The sequence below is a fragment of the Callithrix jacchus genome, chromosome 21 (assembly GCF_049354715.1).
Source record: "Callithrix jacchus isolate 240 chromosome 21, calJac240_pri, whole genome shotgun sequence".
Taxonomy (NCBI): Eukaryota; Metazoa; Chordata; class Mammalia; order Primates; family Cebidae; genus Callithrix; species Callithrix jacchus.
Window position 1 is genome coordinate 7,062,078 of NC_133522.1, and position 14,208 is coordinate 7,076,285.

Below are 14,208 nucleotides of genomic sequence, written 5' to 3' on the forward strand. Positions count from 1 at the left end.
AAAGCTACATCTTGGTGAGATGTTTACCAACATACTGACTATGGTTATCACTAGATAGTGGAATGGGATCAAGGATAACTTTTTTGTTTTGGGCTTTTGCATCTGTCTGAATTTTCTACAATGTATATTATAATAATTTTGAATTTTGAAAAAAGAAATCAACGTCTTCTTTGAAGCCATGTCTACTTGATACATCATTATTTAATCTACAAAAACAGATGTATTTATCTAATAAGATATCATTGATTTTTAGCAGTCCTCTCTGGTATATTATTGTTAATTTCCATCTCTAGTCTATACTTTTAATATGAATGAAGTTTGCTCTCTTTGAATTGGTTATTAAAGGATAGGAAAAAACTCTATATTTATTATATATGTTCAAGTAATAAAATACATTTGGTGAGGCAAGTGAATCCAGTGATGAGCATTTCTTCATTTTCTAATATTAGGTAAGAAACTCAGTTTTCATCCTTGCCTTATTTCTAATTCATCAGAGTTAACGGTGTTCTTATTTCTCAGATGAGAATTCAGAGTTCCGTGTTGAGGATTCGCAGGAAGAAGTATCAAACTACACTGTCTATCCTGCTGTTCTGCCTGACAGAAAATCAAGCTCTACTCTCTTTTTGAATCCTAAAAATGTAAGTGTGCATGTTTCCTGGGGGTAAGAGTTTGGAAACTGAAGTACAGTGACCAACAGATCATACAGGAGCCTAGAGACCTCTAGCAGCAGCAGCCCTCGATCATAAAGAAACATATTGACAAGGGCTGTCTGGATATGCCTTCTGTTTCAAAATCTATAGCTTTACATTTTCACTCAATGTCCTCTATGGTTTCTTTATGTTTATTTTGGTTCTTTGTTGTAATTTGTCTCTTAAAGTTGGAAGCTGAGAGGTAGTCTGATAAGCTTCTCTTTCAACATCTGGTGTTTACTACAAGTCTGTGAAGCTAATTTTTTTTTCATCATCTTTGAATTTAGTGTATTGGTTCCCTTAAGACCAGCAATTGCACAGACATTGCAATAAAATAAAATACTCATTTTCCAAATTTTCTCTTTGTCCACCTCATCTTTTTGCCTCCTTCTCATCCCAATAAACAAGAAGACAGTCCTAGCAATGCATTCCTCAGAGAAGGCATGCCAATTAATAAGCCAGATTATACTTAGAGTTGAGTCACTCTACAAAAAAAATGTTTTCTTCACAAGGAAGGTCAGGTCTTCATGAGGAGTTAAAATCAGTTTAGGAAACAGTTTTAGTAAACTAAAACTGAATTGGTACCTGAGAGAAAGAGAAAAATGAGAAAGAAGAAAGCACAATGGAGAATCTGGCCTTTCAAGAAAGGAAGCAAGTTTCACGAATGTCCTCAGCTAGAGAAAGAGCATGGGAAGAGGGCAAAGGTACGTGTGTTGGGAGGCAGTGAACAATTCTGGCTAGTAAAGGCTGTGTCTAAATACTGAAAATGAAGGCACTTAATGAAAGGAAAATCATATCATTCATTTTATTGAGCAGTGGTGATAAGAAGGTGCTTAAGGATTATGGATGATCCTGAAAAACAGACACAAAAGTATGGCATTGGATAAAAAACTTGAGCTATCAAAGTATTATAAGAAGTTATCCATCAACCAAAATTACCAATTTTTTGCTCAACATCACTAATCCTCAGGGAAATGCAAATTAAAACTACAATGAGATACCACTTTACACTGCAAGAATGGCCATGATTTAAAAAAAAAAAAAAAAAAAAAAAAGGAGAGTTGGCATGGGTGCGGTGAAAAGGGAACACTTTGACACTGCTGGTGGGAATGTAAATTAGTAAATCAGTATGGAACATAGTGTGGAGACTCCTTAAAGACCAAGAGCAAATTTACCACTTAATTCAGCTGTCCCACTACTGGGCTACTGGGCATCTACCCTCCCCAAAAAGAAATTATATGAGAAAGACACATGCACACACATGTTTATTGCAGCTCAATTTGCAATTGCAAGAATATGGACCCAACCTCCGTGCCCATCAACCAATGAATCGATAAAGAAAATCTGCTATATATATGCCATGGAATACTGCTCATTCATAAAAAAGAATGAAACAGTGTCTTTTGGTGAAACTTGGATGGACTGGAAGCCATTATTCTAAGGGAATTAACTCAGGAATGGAAAACCAAGTACCATATCTTCTCTCTTATAAGTGGGAGCTAGGCTTTGAAGACACAAAGACATACAGAGCAATATAAGGGACTGTGCAGACTCAGAAGGGAGTTGGGAGTGGGGTGAGGATGAAAGGCAACATATTAGGTACAGTGTACACTGCTCAGGTGAGGGGTGCACTAAAATCTCAGAACTCACCACTCAAGAACTCATCCATGTAACCAAAAACCACCTGCACCCCAAAAACTATTGAAATCAAAAAGTAAGTAATAAAATCATGATTTTTATATTAGATTCACAATGAACTGAAAAAGAATGGAAAGGGGGAAAGAAACACCAAGAAAATTTGGGAAATTGATGCATTAATCTGGGTATAAGGAAATAGAGCCTGGATTCGGGTGGCCATGATAATGGGGCAAAAAGCATCTCAAGAAAACAATCCAGGAATAAAAACAGTAACTGGTGAGATACTGAGAAAAGGCAGAAACAAAAAAACGTGAAAGAGCTGGATATATCCAGGAGCATAAAAGGATTGTGGTCCAACTGACAGAAACAGAAACATTGAGATGGGGCTCATTTCACAGGATTTGCACAAGTCCATATTCTTTTTTACTATTTTTTGGTTCCCTAAGTAGCTGACAGTCAGTATAAAGGACTTTTTTACTGACTTCAAGTGCTGCCAAAGAAAAAGGGTTTTTCTGGCCACTCATTTATTAAGAGAGTGTGTACACAAAAGAATATAAAAGGGTTTTTAGAAACCCTAAAGTGATATTTTCCAATATAAAGAGTTGAATATTCTCATTACTCTTTAGATATATCTGCTAAGTCTATGTTAGCAAATATATCTAAAGCATATAAATTTCAGATATATCTAATATACAATAAATCTTATATACTTCAGATATATCTAAAACATATGACAAATCTTAATGCCATCTAAGAAAGACAGAGAAAGACAGAAAAGCTAACATTTCTGTCTTAGATGGCATTAAGATTTATCATATGCTTCACTTAACTTAGAATTTTAAAAAAGTGTATTTTCCATAATGTCTTCTGGCTTCATATGTACATCCTCTGAGTTTTGAAAGTTCTTTTGAAGTCTAATAGACTAGGCAATACACTGTGTTCACTGATATCATTTTGAAATTGTCTGACCCATTATTGTACAAAGATAAGCGTTTCACTTAATAAAGCCTTAGAGTAACACAATTTGTTACACCATAATTAAAGATGGACACATCTGTTCCATTTTAATTCAAACCCCTTTGAACATAATTACATAAAGCTGCAAGAACAAAAATTCTCAGTCTTAGATATTTACAATCAAAAAAAATCATTCTGTCTGCAGAAACTACATAGTCAAAGGACAGTTTGTAAAATGATGTCTCTCACTCTGTATTGAAGCATAAAATAAAGTGAAGGCACCAGATTAAAGTACTGTCCCCATATGAAGGCTGTATCTAGGTAAGGAAAACCCAGTGAAAGACCGTCTTTATAGAAACTATTAGCATTCCATCTTTGTGGAGGGTGCTATTTCTATATATTCTCTTAGTCCATAGATAGATAAAAGAGGAACAAATACTTAGAATACAGGGAAAACAAATACAGGAGATACTCAACACGTATGTGCTACCTTTCAACTTCCTAATAAATTCTAAATTTTCAGTCATATTCAATGTATAGAGGATACACGAAAGAGTAAATCATCTCGACAAGGTCTTTGTATCCAAAATACGGGCATACCTTGGAGATACTGCCTGTTTTGCTCCCTTCCACTGCAACCAAGCAAATATTAAAACAATGTGAGTCTAAATAATGTGTTGGTTTCTTGGTACATACAAAATTATGTTGACACTACACTGTAGTCCATTAATTATGCAATAGCATTATGTCTAGAAAACTGTACATACTTTCATTTAAAATACTTTGTTGCTAAAAATTGCCAACAATCATCTGAGCCTTCTATGAATGAGAATCTTTTTGCTGATGGAGGCTTTTGCGGCAATGTGGATGACTGCTGACTGAGAAGGGTAATGGTTGCTGAATGTTGGGATGACCGGCAAGTCCTTAAATAAGGCAAACAGTCAAGTTTGTTGCACTGATTTCACAAATTACTTCTCTGTAATATGCAATGATGTTTGATCAAATTTTACCCCATTAGAACTTCTTTAAAATTGGAGTGAATCCTCTCAAACCCTGCCATTGCTTTATCAACCAAGTTAGTGTCCTTTCAGAAATGTTCCTAGCATCTGCACCAGGAGTAGACAAGAAACCTCTTTCTTTGCTCATCCATAAGAAGCAATTCCTCATCCATTCAAATTTTAGAATGAAATTGCAGCAATTGAGTCTTATCTTCATGCTCCACTTGTATTCTAGTTTCTTGCTATTTCCACTATATCTGCAGTTACTTCCTTCACTGAAGTGTTAAATTTCTCAATGTCATCCATGAGGCTTGGAATCAACTCCTTCCAGATTCCTGTAAATAGTGATATCTGATTATCTGACCTCATTCCATAAATCATGAATATTCTCAATGACATCCAGAATGATGAATCTTTTCAAAAAGGTTTTTTATTTAATTTTCCTAGACCCATCAGAGGAATCACTATCTATGGTGCTATAGCCTCTCAAAATGTATTCCTTAAATAATAAAACTTGGAAGTCTAAATTGCTCCTTAATCTACGTGTAGCAGAATGGATGCTGTATAAGCATAATAACATTAGTCTCTGCGTACAATGTCACCAAAGCTCCTGGGCGGCCAGATGTGTTTTTTTATTCATTTTTTATTATGCTTTAAGTTCTGTGGTACATGTGCAAATCATGCGGGATTTTTATGTAGGTATGCACATGCCATGGTAGTTTGCTGCATCAATCCCCCCGTCATCTGTATTAGGTATTTCTCCTAATGTTATCCCTCCCCAATACCCTGCTGCTATCCCTTCCCTAGCTCTCCCAACCCCCAACAGACCCCAGTGTGCGATGTTTCCTTCCCTGTGTCCATGTGTTCTCAATGAATAGTAATATTTTCAAACATTTTGAAAATATTATGAAAAATATTGAAATTTCTTTTTTCTGAGCTGTAGGTCTCAACATTGGGATTAAAATATTCAGTAAATCACACTGTAAACAGATTACTGTTATCCAGGCTTTGTTGCTCCATTTCTAGTGCACAGGATGAGTAAATTTAGCATAATTCTTAGGGGCCCTAAAATTTTTGAAATGGTAAATGAGCACTGGCTTCAACCGAAGGTCGCCAGCTGCGTTCACCTCTAACAAGAGTCAGCCTATCCTTTGAGGCTTTGAAGCCAGGCATTGACTCCTCCTTTGCAGATAAGAAAGTCCTAGATGACATCTTTTCCAATGCAAGGCTGTTTCATTTACATTGAAAATGTGTTGTTTAGTTTAGCCACCTTCATCAGTAATCTTAGCTAGATCTAAAACACTTGCTGCAACTTCTCCATCACACCTGCTGCTTTGCTTTGCACTTTCATATTATAGAGATGGCTTCTTTCCTTGAACCTGGAACTAACCCCTTCTAGCATTGAACTTTCCTTCTGCAGCTTCCTCACGTCTTCCAGCCTTCAAAGTATTGCAGAGTAATAATATTGTTTTATTATTACTTAATATTTATAGGACCTTGCTCTGGATTTGACTTTGGCTTAAGGGAATGTTGTGACTGGTTTGATCTTCCATCCAGACCACGAAATTTTTCTCCATATCAGCAATAAGCCTCTTTCACTTTATTATTTGTGTATTCACTAAAGTTTCACTTTTAATTTCCTTCAAGAACCTTTTGTTTGCATTGTCCAGTTGGCTGTTTGGTGCAAGAGACCTAGCTTTCTACCTGCCTCAGCTTTCCATTCACCTTTCTCTCTAAAGTTAATGATTTCTAGCTCTTTATTTAAACGTTTGGACACTTCAGAGGTCGTTGTAGGGTTATTAAACATTGTAGGCTTATTTCAACAATGTTGTGTCTTAGGGAATAGGGAGACGTAAGGAGAGGGAGAGAGACAGGGGAATGGCCAGTTGGTGGAGAAGTCAAGAACACATACAACATTTATCTAGTTTACTGTCATGTGACTGCAGTTTGTGGCATCCCAAAACAATTATAATGGTACCATCAAAAATCCCCAATCACAGATCACCAGGAAATATAATAATGATAGAAAAGTTTGAAATGTTAAAATTACCAAAATGCTACACACAGGCATGAAGTGAGCACATTCTGATGGAAAAAAAAAAATGTCATTGATAGACCTGCTCAATGCTGGGTTGCCACAAACGTTCAACTTATAAAGTGAAGATCAATAAATCAAAGCACTATAAATGAGGTATGCCTGTCGTTTTTAGATTAATAATAATCAAATGTACCATTAAAGAAAGGAAACCCTGTGATTTTCGAATGAATTCTGAGAATTTGATAACGCGAGTTAAGTGGCAAGCCATGCACACAAATATCCCTGAAATGTAGGTTGTTCGTCTGCTTTGTTTATGTTTCCATATCCTGAAGATGGCTTAATGAGGGGATGCAATCAGGATTAGCTAAGCAGTGAGAACTCAGAGGGATCAGGGTGGCAGTTAGATTTATATAAATATTTGCAGAGACTGGAAGAGCAGATGCTCATATAATCCAGACAATGTGTGTGCACTTGATTTTAAAATAAAATAAAACAGTTGAAAGCCAAAATATAATTAATTAGAGGAAATGCTTTAATCAACATCTTCCAAATCCTTAAGCACTGCTGAAAAGATTAAAGAAACATAAAAAAAATTAAAACATGATATTTAAGAGGAAACCAGAATTAGCCTATTTCTGACATTTTCCTTTTATTTCAGTTGTGGGATGGAGTACGCAATTAATTTTCATTTTCAATTGCTGTCAACTAGTGAAATTTCGTGGGTGTTTAAGGTACTAAATAAATTACGTAAGATTTACTGTGTAATTTACAATGCGGTAATGATAGCTCTCCTTTTCTTATTAACTTACTTCAAGAAATATCTACACTTGCCCGTATTTCCTGTAGTTCTAAACAGAGATCTTTCCAATGGATTGGGAGACTTCAAATTTAAACGAGTGTCAGTTTGATATTAATAGGCACACTACATAGACTTTTTAAAAGTTATATATCAAGAAAGGAATTGGTACATCAAATCCATATAGATATCCAATTTCTATCATGTATATCCAAAATAAGAGCTATTAGCTTTGATCTCAGTTTGGGGCTCAGTTCTTCTACAGTCAGTAGCTCTTGCTATTATTTCTGTTGTTTTCTTCCAATATTGGATGAGCTGCTCAATATGAATCCATAATTATTACTAAAGTTCAGAGAATAACAATATAAATGGAAAATTTTTAAACAATATATGAAAGAAAAAACACATGACTTCATTGCAAGTTTCAAAAAATATAAACATTTAACCTCAAAGCATTCATTCTTTCTACACAGAAAAGTTTGTTGGTTATGGAAATTATCACATATGTCTCACCAGAGTATCACTAACAGTTTGTGGAAGGAAGGTGAGCCTCTACAGATAGCTAACAGATTTCTACTCTGTTAATTTCAAGAGTATCTTCAAGTAGAATGTGAGCCTGATTGCAATTTCTGGCAGAAATATTATCAGCATCTACTAAAATTCTACCACAAAGTTTCTAGCACTAAAATCTTTGAAAGTTTATTCCTGCAAAAATATTGTGGAAATATTTTTATTTAAATGGTGGATGTCAGAATTTCTCATTACATGCCATCCTATAAATAAATCTTAAGAGTAGGGAAAACTATTTGAATAACCTAGAAATTTATTGTGAAATCTAGACTGAAAGATAAAAGCAGCTACGTGGCATTTTTTTGTGTTCTATCATAGTTAGTTAGCTTTGAAAAGCATGTTGCACTAATTTGCTTTTATATCAGCTGTTTGATATTTTCTTCTAATAACAGAAAAAAATCTGGATTTAAATTAATGGAAGACATACAGATTTTTGTTTCAGTGCCCCAGCGGCTTTTGCTAATGATTTATGAGCAATGGCTCTTTGATCCCCAAATCACTAACCCTGTGTCCTTCATTTATAATGTTTACTACTATTACAATAACTTATATTTTATTATCAGAAAATAATTCTGAAAATCAAATTCTGTATTTGATTCCTATACCAATATCACTCTTTATCAAACGGCATCGTGTTACTCAAATTAGTGACTTTCACATAACAAGATAAACTAGTGACTCATAGCAAAGCCCAATAATAATGCTGAATAGAACGTGGCATTTCTGTCAACAGACTCACTGAAGAGATAAGAAGCAGAGTCTAGTCATAAGAATGCTCCCTTTGTTCTATCTCCATTTTCTCAGTTCTTATCGCTATACCACAGAGAGGGACGTAGTGTTTAATTATTATAGTTGCTGAGTGTCATTATCACCATCTACCAAGTTTATAATTTGTCAAAAGGAAATCAGAAATTAAGTTCTGTTGGGGACTCTGAGATAGGGACACAATATCTGGAGACCTGAATGTTATCTCTGCCATTATATTGCTTTGTACTCTTCTGCTTGGGCCATTTCTGATCAATGAGGGGGTTGGTTAAGGAATAGGCACTCCAAGGCACTTGTGTTCCAGGTATTGTCAGAAGCAAGCCATGGCATAAACTTAACCATATATGAAAATTGCTAATGAATCTAGCAATATGCTGTCCCAGATGAGGTCTCCTACCCCTATGTGACTATTTAAATGTAAATATAAAGCAATTAATAGTAAATATTTAAAATTTAGTTTCTCAGTAACACAAGCCAAATTTCAAGTGCTCATACCCACACGTGTCTGTTGGCTACCGAGAGAAGAAGAAAATTCTACATCAGTAAGTATGCTATGTGTATTATTTTCTGGAACACGACAGGAATCGTGTATATTGTTTTTCCTGACAATACAGACATGTGCAAATCCCTTGCTTCCTTTTTAACAAAGTTCTGAGTATTGCTGAAAGAAAAACTTCAGCTAAATGGCATTTAAAGGAGTTTAACTGAGCAAGGAATAAGTTGTGAATCGGGGAGACGCGAGAATCACAGCAGATTCATAGAGACTCCCGCACAGCCACGTGACGGAAGAAGATTTATGGACGGCAGAAGGAAAGCAACCCACAGAAAACACCTGGATTGATTACAGCTCAGCATTTGCCTTATTTGAATACAGTTCAAACAGTTGGCTATATTTGATTGGCCAAAACTCAGTGATTGGCCCAGGTGTGGGCTATGGTAGTTTTACACCTCAACTTGTTATAATTCACGAGGTACAGAGAAACTTTTAGGCCAAACTTAATATGTAAGGAAGCAGCATTACACTAACCTTGATTTAACAGTATACATAATCTCCTGAATGCTAAACCATTTCTTAATAGCCATACAGAACTCTGAAGGCACATACCTATTCAATACTGTAGCCAGGATTTATTTTGAATATTATTTACTATACCAGACTACTTGTTAACACAAAAAAGAAGACATGCACACATACAACTAAAATCTGTGAAACAAAAACACTTAAAAAATATTTACACTAATATATAGGTCAGCAATGTGGGAATAATCCATTTTATGACTTAGATTTAATAACACCTCATAACATTTAATTGTATACAATCTTCCACTTATCAAGAGAGAATACACTAAAGAAAAACACATCAATATATGATTCATTATAGAGCGTCACCATTGTTTTCAAATATACCAAAATGTATACATTCAAACAAATTTTGACTTTCTCAGCTAGTTACTTTGCAGAAAAATAAATTCCCTTGAGATTCTCTGAAAGTTTCCTTTAAATAGCATTAATGGTGTCAGATATTAATATTTTGAGAGCATAATTTTGTGTCTGAAAATAGTTCAAGGTCATGTAAAGCCAAATCTGGGTCATAATTCTGGATACAATGAAAGCAAAACTAAAAGTAGTAAGACTTTTTTTCCTGTGGGAATAATGAAGTAGCATTTATTGAGTATGCACGAAATATCGAGAAATGTTTAGTGTTTAACATAATTATTTCTGTCTTCATCATTATTTCCCATCTTACAGATGAGGAAACAGCTGCTTACAGAAGTCTCATAACTTACTTAATGTCACATGTCAAGCACATTTTAGAATAAGAATTCATTCACAGAAATTTCTAGCTAGTTTAAATCTAGGACACTACGGTTAATTCTCAATGAAACACTTGTTTATAATTATTTTTACTTTTATAATTTCTACAATAAAAATGTATATGATATTAATCATGATTCAGATCAATGTTTATTGTACATTTTATGATTTTGTTTTAGGAAAGAAAATAATCTCTGAACCCAATTATTCCTTCAGACATATCTTGATTATTTTTTATATAGAATGTCAATAAAATACTACAATGAAAATAAGTCTTCAAATCATTATTAAACTATTTTGTAACATTTTCATAAATTTTACATAAATACCTGAATTTTAATTGAAAAGTAAATATGCACTTACATAAATTTGAAATGTGGAAAAAATATGAACCATAATTTGAATCCATGAGTTTTACTATGTTTACAAAAGACTAACAAAATTTGACATAAAATAATATTTGTTCAGATCTGGAACACAAACACTGGTTCTAATGTAGTTGCTTGTGCAGTTGGAATACAGCTTTAAAATATGACCTAGAATGGTTATCTCACATGCAGTTCAGTAAGACAAAGGCTCATGTAAATATCATGTACCATTCAGCACTATCAATTAAGTATGTAAACCTAAGATAAAGCTGTTCAGGTGGCATACCAGACTAAGTGGAATTATTGCAGACAGTTTGTATCAATTAACAAAGTTCAAGCAGTTATTTAAATACTTGAGGCTATTCATTAGTCCTTAAAGCTCAAAGAAATCACCAAAGTGTAATTATATCCAGCCTGGTGACTGCCATTTAAGTTTATGGGAGGTTAAGAAAGCCCCACAGGTCATGATTGAACAGATAGCTCCAGATCACAGCACCAGTGAGATCTCAGAAGAACACAATGACAGGGGAGAGATCTTGGTACTGAAGAAAACGGGTTTTCCAAAAAATGAGGAATTTGAAATTACTATTATTTGAGAAACATTCCAGTGAATTAGCATGAAATATATCATTATGAAGAATTCAGTTCATCTCTAACACCATACACAAGAACTACATGCAACTTTTAAAAAATATAAGGTGCCATAAATCCTAAATTCAATCACAGAAGCAGTGTTAATAACTGCGTTCCCTCTTGGAGGTTTCCTTTCTCTGTCTTAACCAGCTTAATCATGCTCCTAAATGCTACCTCATGGCAGGCAATTAAGACTCTCTAAGTATTCAGAATATACATAGGTGTACCCATTTCTTCTGAAAAAAGGAAAAAAAAAATACTTAGCTGTAATTCACACTCTCCAGGAGTCAAAATCACAATTACTGTAAACCTTTGGAACCCAAGCTCTTTCCTGGTACATATAGAAAACACTTCATGCAGGAAGTTTAAAGTCATCCAGTGTCCTTGCAAATAGGCAAATATATTTCCAATTCTTAGAATCTAATGCATATCTAAAAATATCAGCTTTACATTTCTAGATAGGTAGAAAATCGTTAGTGGAGACAGTTATAATAATGACCCAGAAGAATAGCAAAGAATAGAAAGCAAAAACTACTTCAATAGGTCTTTAAAAAGTGTCTCTCCACTTAAAGACAAAACCGTTAAGTTCTCACCCACATAAACGGGAGCTGCTCTGGTTAACATTCCTTTCACAGAAAAATTATATGGTTTGCCAATGTTCAAAGATTAACAAGGAGTACTTACTAAATCTATGCTGAAAACAATTTAACTATGAATGATTCAGAATTCTCTTCAGAATTGTTTTCCTGTCCCAAGTATCATCATTACACACATACACCAGTTATCACTGAATAATCTTGTTTGTACGGAATGTGTCAGAAATTGACTTTTCCTGTACCTACTTTAAAATATATGTGAGTTCTGGTTATAAAGCTTGAAGAAAAGAAATCAACAGATCTCTGCACTCCCATGTTTATCGCAGTGCTATTCACAACGGCCAAGGTATGGAAACAACCTCAGTATTCATCGATGGACAAATGGATAAAGAAAATGAGGCACATATACACAGTGGAATGCTATTCAGTCATAAGAAGGAATTACATCCTGTCATTGGCAACATGGTTAGAACTGGAGGGCATTATGTTAAGTGAAATTAGCCAGGTCATGCCCGTAATCCTAGCATTGGGAGGCCGAGGTGGGTGGATTGCCCAAGTTCAGTAGTTTGAGACCAGCCTGGAAAACATGGTGAAACCCCAACTCTATTAAAAAATACAAAAACTTCGCTGGGTGTGGTGGCGTGTGGCTGTAGTCTATAGCTACTCAGGAGGCCGAGGTAGGAGAATTCCTTGAACCCAGGAGGCAGAGGTTGCAGTGAGGTGAGATCACACCACTGCACTCCAGCCTGGATGACAGAGGGAGACTCCGTCTACACACACACATACACACACGGAAAGAAAGGAAAGAAAGAAAAGAAAGAAAGAAAGAAAGAAAGAAAGAAAGAAAGAAAGAAAGAAAGAAAGAAAGAAAGAAAGAAAGAAGAGAAAAAGGAAGGAAGGAAGGAAATAAATAAATAAATTAGCCAGGCACAGAAAGATGTTACCACACATATGTGGTAGCTATTAAAAAAAATGAATTCATGAAGATGAAGTGGAATGACGGTTACCAGAGGCTGGGAAGGGTAATGGGAACTAGGGGATAAGTGAGGATGGTTAATGGGTCTGAAAATACAGTTGACAGAAGAAATAAGATCTAGTGTTCTATAGCACAATAGAATAACTATAGTTAACCCTAATTTAATGTACATTTTTTGTGTTTATTGAATGTTCTAAAATAATAACAGTCTAAATGATGGATACTCCAGTTACTCTGTTTGAACGTTACCCATTGTATGCCTGTATCTATGCACCACATATATACATACAACTGCTATGTACTCATAATAATAAACTTTTTAACAAATTAAACTTAAAAAGTAAAATGAGAATCAATCTTCTTTTAGTTTATTTAATAACCACTTATCTCTCTTATAATAGTAGAGATCTGAACAAAATCTTATTCACTGACATTTTTTAGATGTTGGGTTTACAGGTTAGCAAGACTTCAGTGTATACCAAAAAAAGAAAAGAAAAGAACCCACCAGTTTGCACACACATACATGTGCACATAAGCTTATACAGCACAAAAGGACTTTAGCACACTCTTGTATAGAGGCAGCCATGTAACCAGGAACTCACCACCATACTCCAACTGCTGAAATGTCCTTCTCATCCCTGTAGCTGTAGTAATTTCTGGGTCTTCATTTGATTTTCACTGGTGAGGAAACAAATGTCTAGAATCTCCATTATCCCATTGCCTTGACCCTTGATGCCACGAGAGCCTTAATAGTCTACCCTTAGTGCTGGAAGATGAGGGTGTGGAGAGTGAACAAGAGGCTCTGTTTCCACTCCCACCCTAAGGCCCACTTCATAATGGGAGATGTGTTCCAGAATCTTGGGCTGGAAATTGGAATAAGTTTTACCATAGAAATAAAAGACTGAACACCCGGAGCTTCCCAGATAATCAGTAATACAATTCAGCTACTTTACACCATTTTACCAACTGACCAGAATAAACTACCTCATATAACAGAAATATTATTAGAAAGATGCATTCTGCGTTTTTTAAAACTTAAAAAACAGCTTTGGAAACACATCCTGTTCACTGTTTAAAGAATGTTCACAAATCAAAAACACAAAGGAACAAACCAGTTTCTCTCCAAAATCATAAAGTTTTACGTAATTTTTAATAGACATACTTTTCAAATATCACATTGAAAATGACCAAATTATAAATAGTAAAGGCTGGGAAGCAAAGGGCTTTGCACCACATAGAGGAGAAATGAGAATTCAAATTACATATTCCTGTGTATATTTTTTTATTTTAGTTCAACTGGCTGTTTGTTTTATCTTTTCTCCTACAGACCTGATAATTTGGGCAATGCTCCCTTTTTATCTCATATTT

At 34.9% G+C, this 14,208-nt stretch overlaps 1 protein-coding gene across 4 annotated transcripts in view; it reads right to left on the bottom strand.

Moving 5' to 3' along the window:
• CSNK2A2IP (casein kinase 2 subunit alpha' interacting protein) overlaps positions 1-13,623 on the bottom strand; it is a 129,505-nt gene extending 115,882 nt beyond the window's left edge. For all 4 annotated transcript variants that reach the window (XM_078358625.1, XM_054248971.2, XM_078358626.1 and 1 more), the window contains exon 1: positions 13,443-13,623. Coding sequence is in view for 1 of the 4 variants with exons in the window: in XM_078358627.1 (XP_078214753.1) it covers positions 13,443-13,476 (34 nt within the window). In the remaining 3 variants the exon portion in view is untranslated. The remainder of the gene's footprint in view (positions 1-13,442) is intronic.
• Between the last annotated feature and the right edge of the window lie 585 nt (positions 13,624-14,208).